General features: G+C 39.1%; 1 protein-coding gene across 1 annotated transcript in view; it reads right to left on the bottom strand.

Moving 5' to 3' along the window:
• Positions 1–216: 216 nt before the first annotated feature.
• LOC144005859 (phospholipid phosphatase 3-like) overlaps positions 217–24,720 on the bottom strand; it is a 107,172-nt gene continuing 82,668 nt past the window's right edge. Inside the window, exons 3-6 of the mRNA XM_077504291.1 lie at positions 4,525–4,805; positions 4,379–4,436; positions 4,075–4,251; positions 217–1,916 (exon numbers count right to left, since the gene is read on the bottom strand). Of these exons, the coding sequence (XP_077360417.1) occupies positions 1,788–1,916; positions 4,075–4,251; positions 4,379–4,436; positions 4,525–4,805 (645 nt within the window). The 3' untranslated portion in view covers positions 217–1,787. The remainder of the gene's footprint in view (positions 1,917–4,074; positions 4,252–4,378; positions 4,437–4,524; positions 4,806–24,720) is intronic.

The raw sequence follows: 24,720 nt of genomic DNA, 5'->3' as shown, positions 1-24,720 counted from the left end.
TATGCAGAGTCTATATTATTGCAGAGGGCCATTGGGGAGAGGGTTTATAGTCTGGAATGTGCACTATTTCCCGACAGGAAGCCGAGCCATCGCCCCACGCCCAGATCGCTCCATCACACGCAAACTTGGTCCACTACTGAATTACTGCATAAAACCCACACATTCTTTTTCCACCTCTTATGGCATATCTTGTACTAAAAATAATGAAAAAAGCTCTTGATGTTTAAGGTGATTTATTCAAGACACTTTTACAACCTGTAGTGTCATAGAACAACATTGGCAATACAAAAATACTGTAAGGCACATTAAACAGAAATATACTGAAGCTTTTTTGTTTGTTTGTTTTTAGCCCTAAATATTCACAATGACGTTCACCTCCTCAAGCAGCATGGTAAACATTTACACAGGTGTTAGACGCTAAGTCTTAGTGGGTGTTTCTACAACAGGCACACATGTGCATATAATACAATATAGTATAGTAATGTACTGTACATACATTTCTGATGCAGTATGCATTTTCAAGGCAATCATGGAAGCACTGGTTCCCCACGTGCGAAATAGGATGACACTTTCAGTCAGTGGTTCAGAGCATTACTTCCTATAATAATAAAAAGCATACAAACCTGTTTAAATGTGTAAAAACTTACAATGAATCCAATAGCGAGCAAAAACTCATCATGATTGTACAAAATTTTATGAGGTGCCAAGTCCTTAACAAGTTCAATGTTACTATTTTGTGAAATTGTGCTTTGGTACCTGTTCTAAATAGTCCCCGTCTGGCTATGAAATATATAAATGCCTGTGTAAGATAAAATACAGTATGTTGTCACAGGATTTGCCAGCGATGGGAATCATCACTTGGATTAGCAACAGTTTAGTTTGAACGCGGCAGGTGACGCTCCTTTTTCCACAGTGCTACATCTTCACGAGCAGGTGTTCCATCTTGGGCTGGACAGAGCGGCACATGGGCAGTTTGTAAACGCTTAAAATACATATAGACTCCATATGGAAACAGGGAAGCATGCACATCCACCCAAACTCACACACATTTCTCTCTCGCACACACATCTGGTACAGTACATGTAACAGACATTTCATTAAATGGCTCAGTGGGGGGGACTCATCCTAGCCAGCAGAATGACGCCCACATTAATCACAAATGTGTCCCCCCAAATACACACTTTGCAACATGTGCACTTTTGATACAACATTACAAACAACTTTCACGAAATGCTTACAAAGCTTTTCAAAAGCTTCACTTCAGGTCATTCAAGTGGTAACAGCCGTTAATCCGTTCAGCTAACATAGTGCTAGAAATTAAATGCTCCTTTAAAATTTGCACACCGGCAATAATAACTAACGAAAGTAACATAACATCCTTCCTAAAATCAAGGAATTTGTTTTTGAATTGAAATCATCCACAGTGAGGGAGTGGCAGGATAATTTCTTGCATGCTGGATGCAGCTGCTCTTCCTCAGCCTTGAAAGAGGGACAAAGCCTCTTTGAGAAAGGAGGCTGATCTGTCCTCTCTCTTGCAACATGGAATTTGTAGTAAGACCCAGGAAACACACACACACACACACACACACACACACACACACACACACCCACGCACACACACGTTGCCGTTAAGTTCGTGTCTCTTGCGCAGGCTTTTCTCATCGTAGGGAATCATCCTAGATGTCTTATTTGTCTGCTTCCTCCATGCTGTTGGAGTTCATCGAGTCCCAGTTAGTGGGGCCAGTGTCTGTCGTAGTGATTTATAGATGGCCAGTTTGCAGCGCATGCTATGCCATGATTAGATGATTACTCCTGTCTCTGATGTCTGCTGGAGGGACGAGGTCTTTCTTCACAGGAGTCGAAGATAAGACGGAACGTCTCCCTTTGGCCTTGAACAAATCCGATACAAAGAACACCTGTGGAGCAAATAAATTACAAGTCCGTGATTTAAAAACAAAAAACAAAAACAAAAAAACCCCCAAAAAAACTCTCTCTAGTACATCGTATTGGAACTCATCCATGTGTAGACCTACAATAAGGATGGCCATTTTAACTGATTAGTCAATTAACTGAAACTTCAGAACTTTGATGATTTTATTGAACTGAATTCGAGACAGGCAGTTACTTTTTTTTTTTTTTTCAGGGCCGATCCAATACCAATTATTAGTACCGGAAACTGATATTTGGAGCGTCTATTTACTTTCAGTGAAAGAGGAAAAAAATATTGGCGTAAAAATTTTTCAATGTATAAATTCCAACTCTTAACTTTTGTTGAAATGGCTTAAAGGGACACTAGACTCATTGAGCCATTTTCAGCAGTAAAAAGTTAATATTTTGTCAATAATTAATGTGGTAACTTCATTATTTTTCATGTACAATTAATAGCTTTAAAAACTAATGTTTCTACTTGCTGTTAACTAATGATGACATCACCTGTTCTGAGGAAGTAGGTAGCAACCAATCATGGCTCAGTTTACTGACCAAACCGAGAAAACAGGTGAGCCATGATTGGCCGTTACCTACTCCCTCAGCATAGGTGATGTCATCGTCAGTCAACAGCATGTAGAAAAATTACTTTTTAAAGTTATTAATTGTACATAAAAAATAATGAAGTTATCAAATTCATTCTGGACAAAATATTAACTTTTCACTGCTGAAAATTGTTCAATAAGTCAAGTATCCCTTAAAAGAAAATTATTTTTGAACAAATGAACAGCTTTTCAGATTTGCAAAATGTATATGTATATATATATATATATATATATATATATATATATATATATATATATATATCCATCCATTTTCTTGACCGCTTATTTATTCCTCACAAGGGTCGCAGGGGGTGCTGGCACCTATCTCAGCTTGCTCTGGGCAGTAGGCGGGGGACACCCTGGACTGGTTGCCAGCCAATCGCAGGGCACACAGAGACGAACAACCATCCAGTCTCACAAGCACACCTAGGGACAATTCATATATATATATATATACATATACATATATACATATACATATATACATATACATATACATATATATATATATATATATATATACATATATATATATATATATATATATATATATATATATATATATATATATATATATATATGCGGCACGGTAGTCGAGTGGTTACACGTCCGCTTCCCAGTTCTGAGGTCTCCGGTTCGAGTCCAGGCTCGGACCTTCCTGGGTGGAGTTTGCATGTTCTCCCCGTGCCCGCGTGGGTCTTCTCCGGGTACTCCGGTCTCCTCCCACATTCCAAAGACATGCATGGCAGGTTAATTGGGCGCTCCGAATTGTCCCTAGGTGTGCGTGTGAGTGTGGATGGTTGTTTGTCTCTGTGTGCCCTGCGATTGGTTGGCAACCAGTCCAGGGTGTCCCCCGCCTACTGCCCAGAGCCAGCTGAGATAGGCGCCAGCAGCCCCCGCGACCCTTGTGAGGAATAAGCGGTCAAGAAAATGGATGGATGGATGGATGGATATATATATATATATATATATATATATATATATATATATATATATATATATATATATATATATATATATATATATATATATACCTGGTCTCCTCCCACATTCCAAAGACATGCATGGCAGGTTAATAGGGCACTCTGAATTGTCCCTAGGTGTGCTTGTGAGTATATATATATATATATATATATATATATATATATATATATATATATATATATATATATATATATATATATATATATATATATATAAACTTATAGGTATGTTTATGTCTATTTAAGACCAATTTTTCTACCTTACTTCTTTTCAACTGAATTTATTTTATAATGAACGCATCTGCTTAAGTGATTTTGCAATGCAAGGTAAAAGGCCAATAACACATCTCACGAGTACTAACAAAATGAGGAGCATGTGAATTCCACATAGTATTAAATTACCGTGCAAGTTTATATACAGTATCTCACAAAAGTGAGTACACCCCCACATAACTTTTTATGGGACAACAATGAAGAAATGACAGTGACACAATGAAAAGTAACCAGCTTATGTAACTTTAAACGTATTGTTCCCTCAACATCGTCAGCGAGCTACTCACAATGCAGTAGGCCACCAGCGCACCCTGAACAAAACCCGCCAGGACATCAGTGGGGTGATGCTTGTGATCAGAGACGCGGGACAGGCCGGTGTAGAAGGACATCATGATGAGGGTGAACTGGGTGAGTGGGCGCAGCAGCCGGGCTCCGTGCCAGGTGAAACGAGACTGCAGGTAAAACTAGAAATGACACAATTCAACATTTATTTTTGACACTGTTTTATACCTGAGGAGTTTGTGGGGCTTGTGTGGTAATCAGACTATCAATAATATCAATTTAGAGGTCAAAAACAAATAATTAACTCACCACCAGATAAAGCATGGTGTACATGGAGAAGGAAGCATGCCCAGAGAAGAAAGACTTCCTGAGGACAAAACGAGAAAATCAGTTAATAAAAATGTCATTGCATCATTTTAGACCAACATCATGACCATTAGTAATGATGTCATCACCTGGCCTCCTGGACTCTGCTCTCGGGCCCCTGACACTGGTAGTCGGTGATGTAGCCCAAGGAGCAGTTGATGGTGGTGAAGTCAGGCTTGCACACGTCAAGAAAATGCGGGCGCAGGCGACCCACCGACACTTTGGCGATGTCGGTGAAAGACTGACTGATGGCGCAGCCGAAGACGAACACGCCCACCTGCTTGTACAGGGCGGAAATGTAGGGATTGCCTACAAATGACTTGGAACCCTCGTTGAGGAAGTAGATCCTGGAGCTCTCGCCGATGATGATCTGATGGGACAAATGTTTGATTATTTGTGGACAATGAGCACGCAAATCTGATCACTCATCTGCTTGTATGTAGCAGAAAAAAAAAATCACGTATGTAGTGGGAGCATTTATTTTTTTCCCCTATTGCTATTAGTAATATTATTGTTTAGTATTATTATTTTCTCACTTATTGCAGGACGATTGACAGTGGTTTACCACTGTTTACAACAATTAAGAATGTTAAACTTGGCATATCCTTCATATTGAACCCTTGTCATTAAAGATGGAGTGGTTTATTTTTTTTTACTATTCCCATTATTTATTTTTACACCTGCATGACTCTTGAGCATGTTAACATTAAATATAGTTAGGTAAAATATTAAGTAGGGTTGTTCAATACCACTTTTTTTTTCAGCCCGATACCAGTATGAGTACTCAACTCTTGAGTAGTCATTGATACCGATACCACTAGTACTTTTGATAAAACAATAATAATAATAACTAGAGCTGCGAGCAGCTATAAAGGGCCCTCGCAGCCCGGGCCACGTTGAGGTACTTGCACGTTGGGGTACTGGCACGTTGGGGTACTGGCATATTGGAAGCAAAATTTCTTTGAAAATGGCATAATAAACGTTTACATGTAGAATATTTTTTTGCCAGTGTGTGTGTCAAGCTCAACGGGTTTTGGTGATTGTTAAGACCTGCAAAAATCAGCGTCCTTTTTTATTTTTAGGCAATGAGTTGCCCTGATTGGTATTTTTTGTAAAAGTGTATATACACATCATCGCTCGTTGTACTCATTGCACAATGTTACTTTTATTGTCCAAAGGGGCAATCAAAAATGAATAAAACAAAATGGAAACGTACATACGTTTGGATCGGTGTGAAGCCAGTGAACAATTTGAGTGGTGGAAACTAAAAGAATATTCATAAATGACTTAGTTATCACACTTAGAATGAGTGTAAATTTTTTGTACAAAATACCGTATGTGTGGTATTTATTTTTTATTTTTATATAAGCCTCAAGGGCTAGGTGGCGCTGTATTTATAACTGAATGTTGTCATAGAGATACCTTCAGGCCTTGATTATAAGCATACATGTCAAGTGTGGGATTTTTTTTGGAGCATGTACCGTTGAGTTATTATGCATATCCTTCATTCACGATATTGCTTTTAATGTCCACAGAGGCTATCAAAAATAAATAAAAATATATATATGTTTGGATAAGTCTGATGCCAGTGAACATTTTGAGTGGTGGAAACTAAAAGAATATTCATATATGACTTAGTTATCACACTTAGAATGAGTTTACATTTTTTGTAAAAAATACCGTATGTGGGGTATTTTTTTTTATGCCTCAAGGGCTAGGTGGCGCTGCATATATAACTGAATGTTGTCATAGAGATAACTTCAGGCCTTGACGATAAACATACATGTCAAGTTTGGGATTTTTTGGAGCATGTACCGGGGAGTTATTAAGCATATCCTTTTTCAGTGCGAAACACAAATTTTGATGCCCGGCCCTCATCATATAGTAGTTCGAAAAGTCAAGATTTTTCCCCATGTCGTTGCCGCAGGTCTTGACATGGTCCAGGTCAAGTCTTAACTCAGTCGGATGAAACGTGTAGGAGAAGTGGGCAAAAGTATGCCCCCTGTAAATGTGCAAAAATCGTCAAAAATGGGACATTCAAAAATTCGTAGCTCACTTCCTGTTCATTTTAGCATATGGTTCCAAGAGACTTTTTTGTTGGTCTTGGGCTCCCTCTAAACACCTAAAAATATTTGTCGTTCTTGCTTAAACGTACAACCGGGGCTGCTTCGTTAAAAATTTCTAGGGGGCGCTATTGAATCTTTTTTTCAAAAATAGCACAATCAACAATAAAATATTGCTTATTGTACCAGGCCAGATGTGTGTGCCAAGTTTCATGAGTTTCTGTGCATGTTTAGACCCTCAAAACTGGCGTTGTTTTCTTGGCGAACAGCGCTTAGCCACGCCCACAGCAATTCGCGAAAACTCATAAACTTCGTGTTGTGACACCGTGAAGGCCGAAACCCTCATCTGAGCAAATATGAGGTCGGTCCAGTTCACGTGTTTGGAGAAAAACGTAGAAGAAAATTCGTAAGAAAAAAAATTGCCACTAGGTGGCGCTATCAGTAAGATGAAATATAAGTTCGTAGATGTCTTTAGGGCTGGACTCTCATCAAATGTGTGAAATTTTGAGAAGATAGGATCATCTCGGTCAAGTTAATGCAGCTTTTATTGTCACAAAAAATCTTCAAAATTTGCGTCCCCGTAGCGGCCACGCCCTATGGCCAAAAGTTACAATATTCGGTGTGGGTCATGATCAACATCTTAAGGCTTTTCTGACCAATTTTCAACTGGATCCCTTCAACGAGCTCAGCACCGTAGCCAAAAACGTAAAGTATGACATTTATTGTTACCACTAGGTGGTGCTATATTTATAACTGAATTTTATCATATAGATGTTTTCAGGCCGTGACTATTACGTTGCCTGAGAAGTTTGAGATTTTTTGGAGCTTGAACATGGGAGTTATTAAGCATTTGCTCTTCCTGGACAAATGAAATTTTAAAGGCAATATTTGATGCCCCGCCCCCGTCATATAGTATTTCGAAAAGGCAAGATGTTTTGCCCAGTTGTTCTCTCAGGTCTTGAGATGATAAATGCCAAGTTTGAAGTCAATTGGATGAAAAATGTTTGCAAAGGGGGAAAAAGCATGACCACAGTGAATGTGCCAAAATAGGCCAAAATTGGACATAAAAAAATTCATAGCGCACTTCCTGTACATTTTAGCTACATGGTCTCAATACACTTTTTTTGTGCGTCTCGTGGTGCTACACGTGCCTGCCAATTTTTGTTGCTCTCGCTCAAACGTGCCGGGCTTGGTTTTTATTTTTCTACGCTAGGGGGCGCTATCGAGTCGCATTGTTATGACGACTTAATAATATCAAATTTTTCGCCGGGCCTGAGGAGTGTGCAAAGTTTGGTGAGTTTTCGTGAATGTTTAGGTACCCAAAATCGCGATCGTTTGCGGAGAATAAAGAATAATAATAACTAGAGCTGCGAGCAGCTATAAAGGGCCCTCGCAGCCCGGGCCACATTGGGGTCCTTGCACGTTAGGGTACTGGCACGTTGGGGTACTGGCATATTGGAAGCAAAATTTCTTTGAAAATGGCATAATAAACGTTTACATGTAGAATATTTTTTTTGCCAGTGTGTGTCAAGCTCAACGGGTTTTGGTGATTGTTAAGACCTGCAAAAATCAGCGTCCTTTTTTATTTTTAGGCAATGAGTTGCCCTGATTGGTATTTTTTGTAAAAGTGTATATATACACATCATCGCTCGTTGTACTCATTGCACAATGTTACTTTTATTGTCCAAAGGGGCAATCAAAAATGAATAAAACAAAATGGAAACGTACATACGTTTGGATCGGTGTGAAGCCAGTGAACAATTTGAGTGGTGGAAACTAAAAGAATATTCATAAATGACTTAGTCATCACACTTAGAATGAGTTTACATTTTTTTGTACAAAATACCGTATGTGTTTTTTTTTTTTTTTTATATAAGCCTCAAGGGCTAGGTGGCGCTGTATTTATAACTGAATGTTGTCATCGAGATACCTTCAGGCCTTGATTATAAGCATACATGTCAAGTGTGGGATTTTTTTTGGAGCATGTACCGTGGAGTTATTAAGCATATCCTTCATTCACGATATTGCTTTTAATGTCCACAGAGGCTATCAAAAATAAATAAAAATATATATATGTTTGGAAAAGTCTGATGCCAGTGAACATTTTGAGCGGTGGAAACTAAAAGAATATTCATAAATGACTTAGTTATCACACTTAGAATGAGTTTACATTTTTTGTACAAAATACCGTATGTGGGGTATTTTTTTTTATGCCTCTAGGGCTAGGTGGCGCTGCATATATAACTGAATGTTGTCATAGAGATAGCTTCAGGCCTTGACGATAAACATACATGTCAAGTTTGGGATTTTTTGGAGCATGTACCGGGGAGTTATTATGCATATCCTTTTTCAGTGCGAAACACAAATTTTGATGCCCCGCCTTCATCATATAGTATTTCGACAGGTCAAGATTTTTCCCCCTGTCGTTGGCTCAGGTCTTGACATGGTCCAGGTCAAGTCTTAACTCAGTCAGATGAAACGTGTAGGAGAAGTGGGCAAAAGTCTGCCCCCTGTGAATGTGCAAAAATCGTCAAAAATGGGACATTCAAAAATTCGTAGCTCACTTCCTGTTCATTTTAGCATATGGGTCCAAGAGACTTTTTTGTAGGTCTTGGGCTCCCTCATACACCTAAAAATATTCGTCGTTCTTGCTTAAACGTACAACCGGGGCTGCTTCGTTAAAAATTCTAAGGGCCGCTATTGAGTCATTTTTGTAAAAATAGCACAATCAACAATAAAATATTGCTCATTTTACCAGGCCAGATGTGTGTGCCAAGTTTCATGAGTTTCTGTGCATGTTTAGACCCTCAAAACTGGCGTTGTTTTCTTGGCGAACAGCGCTTAGCCACACCCACAGCAATTCGCGAAAACTCACAAACTTCGTGTTGTGACATCATGAAGGCCGAAACCCTCATCTGAGCAAATATGAGGTAGGTCCAGTTAACGTGTTTGGAGAAAAATGTAGAAGAAAATTCGTAAGAAAAAACACTAGGTGGCGCTATCAGTTATCTGAAATATAAGTCAGTAGATGTCTTTAGGGCTGGACTCTCATCAAATGTGTGAAATTTTGAGAAGATAGGATCATCTCGGTCAAGTTAATGCAGCTTTTATTTTCACGAAAAATCTTCAGACTTTGCGTCACCGTAGCGGCCACGCCCTTTGGCGAAAAGTTACAATATTCGGTGTGGGGCATGATCAACATCTTAAGGCTTTTCTGACCAATTTTCAAATGGATCCCTTCAACAAGCTCAGCACAGCAGCTAAAAACGTAAAGTATGACATTTATTGTTACCACGAGGTGGCGCTATATTTATAACTGAATTTTATCATATAGATGTTTTCAGGCCGTGACTATTACGTTGCCTGAGAAGTTTGAGATTTTTTGGAGCTTGAACATGGGAGTTATTAAGCATTTCCTCTTTCTGGACAAATGAAATTTTAAAGGCAATATTTGATGCCCCGCCCCTGTCATATAGTATTTCAAAAAGGCAAGATGTTTTGCCCAGTTGTTCTCTCAGGTCTTGAGATGATAAATGCCAAGTTTGAAGTCAATTGGATGAAAAATGTTTGCAAAGGGGGAAAAAGCATGACCACAGTGAATGTGCCAAAATAGGCCAAAATTGGACATTAAAAAATTCATAGCTCACTTCCTGTACATTTTAGCTACATGGTCCCAATAGACTTTTTTGTGCGTCTCGGGGTGCTACACGTGCCTGCCAATTTTTGTTGCTCTAGCTCAAACGTGCCGGGCTTGGTTTTTATTTTTCTACGCTAGGGGGCGCTATCGAGTCGCATTGTTATGACGACTTAATAATCTAAAATTTTTCGCCGGGCCTGAGGAGTGTGCAAAGTTCGGTGAGTTTTCGTGAATGTTTAGGTACCCAAAATCGCGATCGTTTGCGGAGAATAAAGAAGATGAAGAAGAACTAGAGCTGCGAGCAGCTATAAAGGGCCCTCGCAACCCGGGCCACGTTGGGGTATTTGCACGTCGGGGTACTGGCATGTTGGGGTACTGTCAAATAGGAAACCATCTAAATTGTAAACGTTTTTGCCATGCTTTGTGTTTTTAAAGTTTCATGGAAAGGCCAAAAACGATGCACAATTAACAAAATAAAATCAAAATGGATTGGCACATGGCTATATAGAATACTTTTTGAATATATTCGGCATGCCTGCCAATATTCACACATCTAGCTGAATCATATAATCGGAAAGACTTCATAACAATGTCTAGAGGGCGCTATTGAGCCATTTATTACAAATTGCACAACAAATCTCTAAATAAAATATTCATGTTCCAGACAGGTCTGGTGTGTGTGCAAAGTTTTGTGAGTTTTCACCCATATTTAGACTCTCAAAAAAGCATTTTTCTTCACAAACAATGCATGGCTACAGCAAAGGAGTGTGACAAAATAAAAAAATTCAATAACTTTTCATCTTAAATATCTTAAGATGAAACACGCCAAAGAATGAAGACGATCTGATAAGTTCTGTTGAAAATATGACCCCTATAAAAGGCCCCAAAAAATGGCTACAAATACCAAAGTAAATCAAAATGGCAGACTTCCTTTTTGATTCAGCATACGGCTTTAGAAACCTTTTTGTAAGTCTTAGGCTGATAGGTATCCCAATTTTTACAAATCTAGCTGAATCATAGAACACAAAACATTTGCAAAAGCTTCATAAAAATGTCTAGAGGGCGCTATTGAACCATTTATTGCAAATTGAATAAGAAATCTCTAAAATATTCATGCTGATGACAAGCCTGATGTGTGTGTAAATTTTCATGAGTTTTTGCACATGTTTAGACCAAAACAAAAAAGCAGCATTTTACTTGGCAAACAATGCATCGCCATGACAACGGCGTGCGACAAAATAAATAACTTTCGATAACTTTGCATCTTAAACATCTTAAGATGAAGCACACCAAGTTTAAAGACAGTCGGATAAATTTTGTAGGAGGAGTTCGTTAAAATATGACCCCTAAAAAAGGCCACAAAAAATGGCTACAAATCCAAACGTAAATCAAAATGGTGGACTTCCTGATTGGTTTAGCATATGGCTCCAAAAGACTTTTTTTTGTACATCCTGAGCTCTTATGTTTGCCTGCAAATTATCATAGCTTTAGGTGAAACGTACAACCGGGAATGCTTTGTCTGTTTAATCAAAACGCAAAATATGGTGTGCAATTCGATGCATTGCTATGTCAACAGCGTGTGACAAAATAAAAAACTTTCGATTACTTTGCATCTTAAACATCTTAAGATGAAACATACCAAGTTTGAAGACAGTCGGATAAGTTTTGTAGGAGGGGTTCGTTAAAATATGACCCCTGAAAAAGGCCACAAAAAATGGCAACAAATCCCATCATAAATCAAAATGGCGGACTTCCTGTTTGGTTTAGCACATGGTTCCAAGAGACTTTTTTGTACATCGTGGGCTCTTATGTATGCCTGCAAATTATCATAGCGCTAGGTGAAACGTACAACCGAGAATGCTTCGTTAAAGAGGAGTTTTTTTAGCTCAAAATGTGATGCCCGGCCCCTGGGGGACTTCCTGTTGCGTTTAGCACATGGCACCAAGAGACATTTTTGTACATCCTGGGCTGTTACATATGTCTACAATTTTTCGTCGCTCTAGCTGCTTCGTACAACTGGGAATGCTTCATTAAGAAGGATTTTTTTCCTTTGCAAAAAGTGCATGCCACGATAACAGCGTGCGACGAAATAAAAAACTTTCAATAACTTTTCATTTTCAACATCTTAAGATGAATCACACCAAGTTTGAAGATGATCGGATAAACTCTGTAGGAGGAGTTTATTAAAATATGACCCCTATGAAATGGCCAAAAAAAATGGCAACACATTCCAAAGTAAATCAAAATGGCGGACGTCCTGTTAGGTTTAGCATATGGTTCAAAAAGAGTTTTTTGTACCTCGAGGGCTGTTATATACCTCTACAAATTTTGGTAACTCTAGGTGAAACGTACAGCCGGGTATGCTTTGTTAAAGAGGAGTTTTTTTAGCTCAAAATGTGATGCCCGGCCCCTGGGGGACTTCCTGTTGGGTTTAGCACAGGGCACCAAGAGACTTTTTTGTACATCTTGGGCTGTTACATATGTCTACAAATTTCCGTAGCTCTAGCTGCTTCGTACAACTGGCAATGCTTCTTTAAGGATATTTTTTTTCCTTTGCAAACAGTGCATGCCATGACAACAGCGTCCGACGAAATACAAAGCTTTCAATAACTTTTCATCTTCAACATCTTAAGATGAATCACACCAAGTTTGAAGATGATCGGATAAACACTGTAGGAGGAGTTCGTTAAAATAAGGCCCCAATGAAATGGCCAAAAAAATGGCAACACGTTCCAAAATAAATCAAAATGGTGGACTTCCTGTTAGGTTTAGCATATGGTTCAAAAAGAGTTTTTTGTAGGTCATAGTCTGTTACATATGTGTACCAATTTTCGTAGCTCTAGATTAAACGTACAACCGGCAATGCCTCGTGAAGTAAGAATTTTTAAACTCTAAATTTGATGCGCCGCCGCCGTCATATATTATATCAAAAACTTTTCATTTTTCACAATGATGTTGTCCCAGGTGTTGAGATGGTCCATCCCAAGTTTGAAGTCAATCGGGTTAACCGTGTAGGAGAAGCGGGCAAAAGTATGACCCCTGTAAATGTGCAAAAATTGGCAAAAATTGGACATTTAAATACTCATACCTCACTTTCTGTCTATTTTAGGGTACACACTTCAAAGAGGTTTTTGTTCATTGGGATGTGCTACAGGTGCCACACAATTTTCATAGCCGTCGGACAATCGTAGCGGGACAGGGATCCGTTTAACCTATGTAGGGGGCGCTAAGGAGCCATTTTTCTGTTATCATGTATGGCGACTTCAAAATATAAAATTTTTCGCCGGGCCTGATGTGCGTGTAAAGTTTGGTGAGTTTTCGGTCACGTTTAGTGTCTCAAAAATGTGATCGTTTGCGGAGAATAATAATAATAAGAATAACTAGAGCTGCGAGCAGCTATAAAGGGCCCTCGCAGCCCGGGCCACGTTGGGGTACTTGCACGTTGGGGTACTTGCACATTGGGGTACTGGCACATTGGAAGCAGAATTTCTTTGAAAATGGCATGATAAACATGTGGACTTTTTTTTTTTTTTTTGCCAGGTGTGATGAGTGTGTCAAGCTCAATGGGTTTTGGTGATTGTTAAGATCTGCAAAAATCAGCGTCTTTTTTTTATTTTTAGGCAATGAGTTGCTCTGATTGGTATTTTTCGTAAAAGTATATATACACACATCATCGCTCGTACTCATTGCACAATGTTGCTTTTATTGTCCATAGAGGCGATAAAAAAAAAAAAAAAAAACTAAATAAAAAATACGTATGTTTGGATCGGTCTGATACCAGTGAACATATTGAGTGGTGGAAAGTAAAAGAATATTCATAAATGACTTAGTTATCACACTTACAATGAGTTTACAATTTTTGCAAAAATACCGTAAGTGAGGCATTTTTTTTTATGCCTCAAGGACTAGGTGGCGCTGTATTTATAACTGAATTTTGTCATAGAGATACCTTCAGGCCTTGACTCTAAATATACATTTCAAATATGGGATTTTTTGGAGCATGTACCTGGGAGTTATTAAGCATAGCCTTCATTCACGATATTGCTTTTAATGTCCATAGAGGCTATCAAAAATACATAAAACTAAATAACAAAAATATGTATGTTTGGTTAGGTCTGATGCCAATGAATATTTTGAGTGGTGGAAGGTAAAAGAACATTCCTAAATGACTTAGTTATCACACTTAGAATGAGTTTACATTTTTTGTACAAAATACCGTAAGTGGGGTATTTTTTTTTCATGCCTCAAGGGCTAGGTGGCGCTGCATATATAACTGAATGTTGTCATAGAGATACCTTCAGGCCTTGACGATAAACATACATGTCAAGTTTGGGATTTTTTGGAGCATGTACCGGGGAGTTATCAAGCATATCCTTTTTCATTGCGAAACACACATTTTGATGCCCCGCCCTCATCATATAGTATTTCGAAAAGTCAAAATTTTTCCCCCTGTCGTTGGCTCAGGTCTTGACATGGTCCAGGCCAAGTCTTAACTCAGTCGGATGAAACGTGTAGGAGAAGTGGGCAAAAGTCTGCCCCCTGTGAATGTGCAAAAATCGTCAAAAATGGGACATTCAAAAATTCGTAGCTCACTTCCTGTTCATTTTAGCATATGGGTACAAGAGACTTTTTTGTAGGTCTTGAGCTCCCTCATACACCTAAAAATATTTGTCGTTCTTGCTTAAACGTACAACCGGGGCTGCTTCGTTAAAAATTTCGAGGGGGCGCTATTGAGTCATTTTTTTAAAAATAGCACAATCAACAATAAAATATTGCTCATTTTACCAGGCCAGATGTGTGTGCCAAGTTTCAGGAGTTTCTGTGCATGTTTAGACCCTCAAAACTGGCGTTGTTTTCTTGGCGAACAGCGCTTAGCCACGCCCACAGCAATTTGCGAAAACTCACAAACTTCGTGTTGTGACATCATGAAGGCCGAAACCCTCATCTGAGCAAATATGAGGTAGGTCCAGTTAACGTGTTTGGAGAAAAACGTAGAAGAAAATTCGTAAGAAAAAAAATTGCCACGAGGTGGCGCTATCAGTTAGATGAAATGTAAGTTAGTAGATGTCTTTAGAGCTGGACTCTCATCAAATGTGTGAAATTTTGAGAAGATAGGATCATCTCGGTCAGGTTAATGCAGCTTTTATTGTCACGAAAAATCTTCAGACTTTGCGTCACCGTAGCGGCCACGCCCTTTGGCGAAAAGTTACAATATTCGGTGTGGGGCATCATCAACATCTTAAGGCTTTTCTGACCAATTTTCAACTGGATCCCTTCAACGAGCTCAGCACAGTAGCTAAAAACGTAAAGTATGACATTTATTGTAACCACTAGGTGGCGCTATATGTAGAACTGAATTTTGTCATATAGATGTTTTCAGGCCGTGACTATTACGTTGCCTGAGAAGTTTGAGATTTTTTGGAGCTTGTACATGGGAGTTATTCAGCATTTGCTCTTTCTGGACAAATGAAATTTTAAAGGCAATATTTGATGCCCCGCCCCCGTCATATAGTATTTCGAAAAGGCAAGACTTTTTGCCCAGCTGTTCTCTGAGCTCTTGAGATGATAAATGCCAAGTTTGAAGTCAATGGGATGAAAAATGTTTGCATAGGGGGAAAAAGCATGACCACAGTGAATGTGCCAAAATAGGCCAAAATTGGACATTAAAAAATTCATAGCTCACTTCCTGTACATTTTAGCTACATGGTCCCAATAGACTTTTATGTGCGTCTCGGGGTGCTACACGTGCCTGCCAATTTTCGTTGCTCTAGCTCAAACGTGCCGGGCTTGGTTTTTATTTTTCTATGCTAGGGGGCGCTATAGAGTCGCGTTGTTATAACGACTTCATAATATCAAATTTTTCGCCGGACCTGAGGAGTGTGCAAAGTTCGGTTGAGTTTTCGTGAATATTTAGGTACCCAAAATCGCGATTGTTTGCGGAGAATAAAGAAGAAGAATAACTAGAGCTGCGAGCAGCTATAAAGGGCCCTCGCAGCCCGGGCCACGTTGGGGTCCTTGCACGTTGGGGTACTGGCATCTTGGAAGCAAAATTTCTTTGAAAATGGCATAATAAACGTTTACATGTAGAATATTTTTTTGCCAGTGTGTGTGTCAAGCTCAACGGGTTTTGGTGATTGTTAAGACCTGCAAAAATCAGCGTCCTTTTTTATTTTTAGGCAATGAGTTGCCCTGATTTGTATTTTTTTGTAAAAGTGTATATACACATCATCGCTCGTTGTACTCATTGCACAATGTTACTTTTATTGTCCAAAGGGGCAATCAAAAATGAATAAAACAAAATGGAAACGTACATACGTTTGGATCGGTGTGAAGCCAGTGAACAATTTGAGTGGTGGAAACTAAAAGAATATTCATAAATGACTTAGTTATCACACTTAGAATGATTGTACATTTTTTGTACAAAATACCGTATGTGGGGTATTTTTTATTTTTTTTTATATAAGCCTCAAGGGCTAGGTGGCGCTGTATTTATAACTGAATGTTGTCATAGAGATACCTTCAGGCCTTGATTATAAGCATACATGTCAAGTGTGGGATTTCTTTTGGAGCATGTACCGTGGAGTTATTAAGCATATCCTTCATTCACGATATTGCTTTTAATGTCCATAGAGGCTATCAAAAATAAATAAAAATATATATATGTTTGGATAAGTCTGATGCCAGTGAACATTTTGAGTGGTGGAAACTAAAAGAATATTCATAAATGACTTAGTTATCACACTTAGAATGAGTTTACATTTTTTGTACAAAATACCGTATGTGTGGTATTTTTTTTTCATGCCTCAAGGGCTAGGTGGCGCTGCATATATAACTGAATGTTGTCATAGAGATAACTTCAGGCCTTGACGATAAACATACATGTCAAGTTTGGGATTTTTTGGAGCATGTACCGGGGAGTTATCAAGCATATCATTTTTCATTGCGAAACACACATTTTGATGCCCCGCCTTCATCATATAGTATTTCGAAAAGTCAAGATTTTTCCCCCTGTCGTTGGCTCAGGTCTTGACATGGTCCAGGCCAAGTCTTAACTCAGTCGGATGAAACGTATAGGAGAAGTGGGCAAAAGTCTGCCCCCTGTGAATGTGCAAAAATCGTCAAAAATGGGACATTCAAAAATTCGTAGCTCACTTCCTGTTCATTTTAGCATATGGGTACAAGAGACTTTTTTGTAGGTCTTGGGCTCCCTCATACACCTAAAAATATTCGTCGTTCTTGCTTAAACGTACAACCGGGGCTGCTTCGTTAAAAATTTCGAGGGGGCGCTATTGAGTCATTTTTTTAAAAATAGCACAATCAACAATAAAATATTGCTCATTTTACCAGGCCAGATGTGTGTGCCAAGTTTCAGGAGTTTCTGTGCATGTTTAGACCCTCAAAACTGGCGTTGTTTTCTTGGCGAACAGCGCTTAGCCACGCCCACAGCAATTCGCGAAAACTCACAAACTTCGTGTTGTGACATCATGAAGGCCGAAACCCTCATCTGAGCAAATTTGAGGTAGGTCCAGTTAACGTGTTTGGAGAAAAACGTAGAAGAAAATTCGTAAGAAAAAAAATTGCCACTAGGTGGCGCTATCAGTTAGATGAAATGTAAGTTAGTAGATGTCTTTAGAGCTGGACTCTCATCAAATGTGTGAAATTTTGAGAAGATAGGATCATCTCGGTCAAGTTAATGCAGCTTTTATTGTCACGAAAAATCTTCAGACTTTGCGTCACCGTAGCGGCCACGCCCTTTGGCGAAAAGTTACAATATTCGGTGTGGGGCATGATCAACATCTTAAGGCTTTTCTGACCAATTTTCAAATGGATCCCTTCAACAAGCTCAGCACAGTAGCTAAAAACGTAAAGTATGACATTTATTGTAACCACTAGGTGGCGCTATATGTAGAACTGAATTTTGTCATATAGATGTTTTCAGGCCGTGACTATTACATTGCCTGAGAAGTTTGAGATTTTTTGGAGCTTGTACATGGGAGTTATTCAGCATTTGCTCTTTCTGGACAAATGAAATTTTAAAGGCAATATTTGATGCCCCGCCCCCGTCATATAGTATTTCAAAAAGGCAAGACTTTTTGCCCAGCTGTTCTCTTAGGTCTTGAGATGATAAATGCCAAGTTTGAAGTCAATGGGATGAAAAATGTTTGCATAGGGGGAAAAAGCATGACCACAGTGAATGTGCCAAAATAGGCCAAAATTGGACATTAAAAAATTCATAGCTCACTTCCTGTACATTTTAGCTACATGGTCCCAATAGACTTTTTTGTGCGTCTCGGGGTGCTACACGTGCCTACCAATTTTCGTTGCTCTAGCTCAAACGTGCCGGGCTTGGTTTTTATTTTTCTATGCTAGGGGGCGCTATAGAGTCGCGTTGTTATAACGACTTCATAATATCAAATTTTTCGCCAGACCTGAGGAGTGTGCAAAGTTCGGTGAGTTTTCGTGAATATTTAGGTACCCAAAATCGCGATTGTTTGCGGAGAATAAAGAATAATAATAACTAGAGCTGCAAGCAGCTATAAAGGGCCCTCGCAGCCCGGGCCACGTTGGGGTCCTTGCACGTTGGGGTACTTGCACGTTGGGTTACTGGCACGTTGGGGTACTGGCATATTGGAAGCAAAATTTCTTTGAAAATGGCATAATAAACGTTTACATGTAGAATATTTTTTTTTGCCAGTGTCTGTCAAGCTCAACGGATTTTGGTGATTGTTAAGACCTGCAAAAATCAGCGTCCTTATTTATTTTTAGGCAATGAGTTGCCCTGATTGGTATTTTTTTGTAAAAGTGTATATACACATCATCGCTCGTTGTACTCATTGCACAATGTTTACTTTTATTGTCCAAAGGGGCAATCAAAAATGAATAAAACAAAATGGAAACGTACATACGTTTGGATCGGTGTGAAGCCAGTGAACAATTTGAGTGGTGGAAACTAAAAGAATATTCATAAATGACTTAGTTATCACACTTAGAATGAGTGTACATTTTTTGTACAAAATACCGTATGTGGGGTATTTTATTTTATTTTTTTATATAAGCCTCAAGGGCTAGGTGGCGCTGTATTTATAACTGAATGTTGTCATAGAGATACCTTCAGGCCTTGATTATAAGCATACATGTCAAGTGTGGGATTTTTTTTGGAGCATGTACCGTGGAGTTATTAAGCATATCCTTCATTCACGATATTGCTTTTAATGTCCACAGAGGCTATCAAAAATAAATAAAAATATATATATGTTTGGATAAGTCTGATGCCAGTGAACATTTTGAGTGGTGGAAACTAAAAGAATATTCATAAATGACTTAGTTATCACACTTAGAATGAGTTTACATTTTTTGTACAAAATACCGTATGTGGGGTATTTTTTTTTCATGCCTCAAGGGCTAGGTGGCGCTGCATATATAACTGAATGTTGTCATAGAGATAACTTCAGGCCTTGACGATAAACATACATGTCAAGTTTGGGATTATTTGGAGCATGTACCGGGGAGTTATCAAGCATATCCTTTTTCATTGCGAAACACAAATTTTGATGCCCCGCCCTCATCATATAGTATTTCGAAAAGTCAAAAATTTTCCCCCTGTCGTTGGCTCAGGTCTTGACATGGTCCAGGCCAAGTCTTAACTCAGTCGGATGAAACGTGTAGGAGAGGTGGGCAAAAGTCTGCCCCCTGTGAATGTGCAAAAATCGTCAAAAATGGGACATTCAAAAATTCGTAGCCAACTTCCTGTTCATTTTAGCATATGGGTCCAAGAGACTTTTTTTGTAGGTCTTGGGCTCCCTCATACACCTAAAAATATTCGTCGTTCTTGCTTAAACGTACAACCGGGGCTGCTTCGTTAAAAACTTCTCGGGGGCGCTATTGAGTCATTTTTGTAAAAATAGCACAATCAACAATAAAATAATGCTCATTTTACCAGGCCAGATGTGTGTGCCAAGTTTCATGAGTTTCTGTGCATGTTTAGACCCTCAAAACTGGCGTTGTTTTCTTGGCGAACAGCGCTTAGCCACACCCACAGCAATTCGCGAAAACTCACAAACTTCGTGTTGTGACATCATGAAGGCCGAAACCCTCATCTGAGCAAATATGAGGTAGGTCCAGTTAACGTGTTTGGAGAAAAACGTAGAAGAAAATTCGTAAGAAAAAAAATTGCCACTAGGTGGCGCTATCAGTTAGATGAAATATAAGTCAGTAGATGTCTTTAGGGCTGGACTCTCATCAAATGTGTGAAATTTTGAGAAGATAGGATCATCTCGGTCAAGTTAATGCAGCTTTTATTTTCACGAAAAATCTTCAGACTTTGCGTCACCGTAGCGGCCACGCCCTTTGGCGAAAAGTTACAATATTCGGTGTGGGGCATGATCAACATCTTAAGCCTTTTCTGACCAATTTTCAAATGGATCCCTTCAACAAGCTCAGCACAGTAGCTAAAAACGTAAAGTATGACATTTATTGTAACCACTAGGTGGCGCTATATGTATAACTGAATTTTATCATATAGATGTTTTCAGGCCGTGACTATTACGTTGCCTGAGAAGTTTGAGATTTTTTGGAGCTTGAACATGGGAGTTATTAAGCATTTGCTCTTTCTGGACAAATGAAATTTTAAAGGCAATATTTGATGCCCCGCCCCCGTCATATAGTATTTCAAAAAGGCAAGATGTTTTGCCCAGTTTTTCTCTCAGGTCTTGAGATGATAAATGCCAAGTTTGAAGTCAATTGGATGAAAAATGTTTGCAAAGGGGGAAAAAGCATGACCACAGTGAATGTGCCAAAATAGGCCAAAATTGGACATAAAAAAATTCATAGCTCACTTCCTGTACATTTTAGCTACATGGTCCCAATAGACTTTTTTGTGCGTCTCGGGGTGCTACACGTGCCTGCCAATTTTTGTTGCTCTAGCTCAAACGTGCCGGGCTTGGTTTTTATTTTTCTACGCTAGGGGGCGCTATCGAGTCGCATTGTTATGACGACTTAATAATATCAAATTTTTCGCCGGGCCTGAGGAGTGTGCAAAGTTCGGTGAGTTTTCGTGAATGTTTAGGTACCCAAAATCGCGATCGTTTGCGGAGAATAAAGAATAATAATAATAACTAGAGCTGCGAGCAGCTATAAAGGGCCCTCGCAACCCGGGCCACGTTGGGGTATTTGCACGTCGGGGTACTGGCATGTTGGGGTACTGTCAAATAGGAAACCATCTAAATTTTAAACGTTTTTGCCATGCTTTGTGTTTGTAAAGTTTCATGGAAAGGCCAAAAATGATGCACAATTAACAAAATAAAATCAAAATGGATTGGCACATGGCTATATAGAATACTTTTTGAATATATTAGGCATGCCTGCCAATATTCACACATCTAGCTGAATCATATAATCGGAAAGACTTCATAAAAATGTCTAGAGGGCGCTATTGAAGCATTTATTGCAAATTTAATAAGAAATCTCTAAAATATTCATGCTTATGACAAGCCTGATGTGTGTGTAAAGTTTCATGAGTTTTTGCACATGTTTAGACCCAAAAAAAAAAGAAGCAGCATTTTACTTGTCAAACAATCCATCGCCATGAAACAGCGTGCGACAAAATTAATAACTTTCGATAACTTTGTATCTTAAACATCTTAAGATGAAGCACACCAAGTTTGAAGACAGTCGGATAAATTTTGTAGGAGGAGTTCGTTAAAAATGACCCCTAAAAAAGGCCACAAAAAATGGCTACAAATCCCAACGTAAATCAAAATGGCGGACTTCCTGTTTGGTTTAGCAGATGGTTCCAAGAGACTTTTTTGTACATCGTGGGCTCTTATGTATGCCTCTAAATTATCATAGCGCTAGGTGAAACGTACAACCGGGAATGCTTCGTTAAAGAGGAGTTTTTTACCTCAAAATGTGATGACCGGCCCCTACGGGACTTCCTGTTGGGTTTAGCACATGGCACCAAGAGACTTTTTTGTACATCGTGGGCTGTTAAATTTGTCTCCAAATTTTCGTAGCTCTAGCTGCTTCGTACAACTGGGAATGCTTCATTAAGAGGGAATTTTTTCCTTTGCAAACTGTGCATGCCACGGCAACAGCATGCGACGAAATAAAAAGCTTTCAATAACTTTTCATCTTCAACATTTTAAGATGAATCACACCAAGTTTGGAGATGATCGGATAAACTCTGTAGGAGGAGTTCGTTAAAATAAGACCCCTATGAAATGGCCCAAAAAATGGCAACACGTTCCAAAGTAAATCAAAATGGCGGACTTCCTGTTCGGTTTAGCATATGGTTCAAAAAGAGTTTTTTGTACCTTGAGGGCTGTTACATATGTCTTCAAATGTTGGTAACTCTAGGTGAAATGTACAGCCGGGAATGCTTCATTAAATAAGAATTTTGAAACACAAAATTTGATGCCTCGCCTCTGGCGGACTTCCTGTTAGGTTTAGCATATGGCACCAACAGGCTTTTTTGTAGATCATAGTCTGTTACATATGTGTACCAATTTTCGTGGCTCTCAATTAAACGTACCACCGGCAATGCTTTGTTAAGTAAGAATTTTGAAACTGTAAATTTGATGCCCCGCCACCGTCATATAGTATGTCAAAAACTTTAGATTTTTTACCATGATGTTGTCCCAGGTGTTGAGATGGTACAGCCCAAGTTTGAAGTCAATCGGGTTAACCGTGTAGGAGAAGCGGGCAAAAGTATGACCCCTGTAAATGTGCAAAAATGGGCCAAAATTGGACATTCAAATACTCATACCTCACTTCCTGTCTATTTTAGGGTACACATATCAAAGAGGTTTTTGTTCATCTGGATGTGCTACAGGTGCCACACAATTTTCGTAGCCATAGGACAATCGTAGCGGGACAGGGATCCGTTAAACCTATGTAGGTGGCGCTACAGAGCCATTTTTCTGTTATCATGTATGGCGACTTTAAAATATCAAATTTTTCGCCAGGCCCGATCTGCGTGTAAAGTTTGGTGAGTTTTCGTTCATGTTTAGTGCCTCAAAAATGTGGTTGTTTGCGGAAAAGAATAATAACAAAGAAAAAGAAGAAGAAGAAGAAGAAGAAGAATAACTAGAGCTGCGAGCAGCTATAAAGGGCCCTCGCAACCCGGGCCAAGTTGGGGTACTTGCACGTCGGGGTACTGGCACGTTGGGGTACTGTCAAATAGGACAAGGACCATCTAAAATGTTTTTGACAAGCCTTGTGTGTGCAAAGTTTAATCAAAACTCAAAATATGGTGCGCAATTCCCAAAATAAATTCAAAATGGCGGACTTCCTTTTAGGTTTAGCATACGGCTACAGAATACTTTTTGTAGGGCTTAAGCTAATAGGTATGCCTCCCAGTTTTCACAAATCTAGGTCAAGTCATCTTTAGTTGTGTATCGCTTGAATCATACAATTGGAAATGCTCCATAAAAATGCATAGAGGGCGCTATTGAGCACAACGTTGGGTTACTTGCACGTCGGGGTACTGGCACGTTGGGGTACTGTTACATGGAACAAGGACCATTTAAAATGTTAGTTTTTTCCATGCCTTGTCTGTGCAAAGTTTCATGAAAAAGGCCAAAAATGATGTATAATTCCCAAAATAAAATCAAAATAGCGGTCTTCCTCTTTGGTTTGGCAAATGGCTACATCATACTTTTTTGTAGGTCTAGCAAAATCATACAATCGGAAATGCTTCGTAAAAATGTCTAGAGGGCGCTATTTATTGCAAATTGCACAATAAATCTCTGAAAATTCATGTTCATGACAAGTCTGATGTGTTTGCAAAGTTTCATGAGTTTTCATGTGTATAAAAAAAAAAAAAGCAGCACTTGACAAACAATGCATTACTATGGCAACAGCGTGTTACAAAATAAAAAACTTTCGATTACTTTGCATCTTAAACATCTTAAGATGAAACACACCAAGTTTGAAGACAGTCGGATAAATTTTGTAGGAGGGGTTCGTTAAAATATGACCCCTGAAAAAGGCCACAAAAAATGGCAACAAATCCCATCATAAATCAAAATGGCAGACTTCCTGTTTGGTTTAGCACATGGTTCCAAGAGACTTTTTTTTGTACATCATGGGCTCTTATGTATGCCTGCAAATTATCATAGCGCTAGGTGAAACGTACAACCGGGAATGCTTCGTTAAAGAGGAGTTTTTTAGCTCAAAATGTGATGCCCGGCCCCTGGGGGACTTCCTGTTGGGTTTAGCACATGGCACCAAGAGACTTTTTTGTACATCCTGGGCTGTTACATATGTCTACAATTTTTCGTCGCTCTAGCTGCTTCGTACAACTGGGAATGCTTCATTAAGAAGGATTTTTTTCCTTTGCAAAAAGTGCATGCCACGACAACAGCGTGTGATGAAATAAAAAACTTTCAATAACTTTTCATTTTCAACATCTTAAGATGAATCACACCAAGTTTGAAGATGATCGGATAAACTCTGTAGGAGGAGTTTGTTAAAATATGACCCCTATGAAATGGCCAAAAAAAATGGCAACACATTCCAAAGTAAATCAAAATGGCGGACGCCCTGTTAGGTTTAGCATATGGTTCAAAAAGAGTTTTTTGTACCTC

Source organism: Festucalex cinctus, chromosome 1 (assembly GCF_051991245.1).
Source record: "Festucalex cinctus isolate MCC-2025b chromosome 1, RoL_Fcin_1.0, whole genome shotgun sequence".
Lineage (NCBI taxonomy): Eukaryota > Metazoa > Chordata > Actinopteri > Syngnathiformes > Syngnathidae > Festucalex > Festucalex cinctus.
This window is presented reverse-complemented; position numbering and strand designations above follow the sequence as displayed.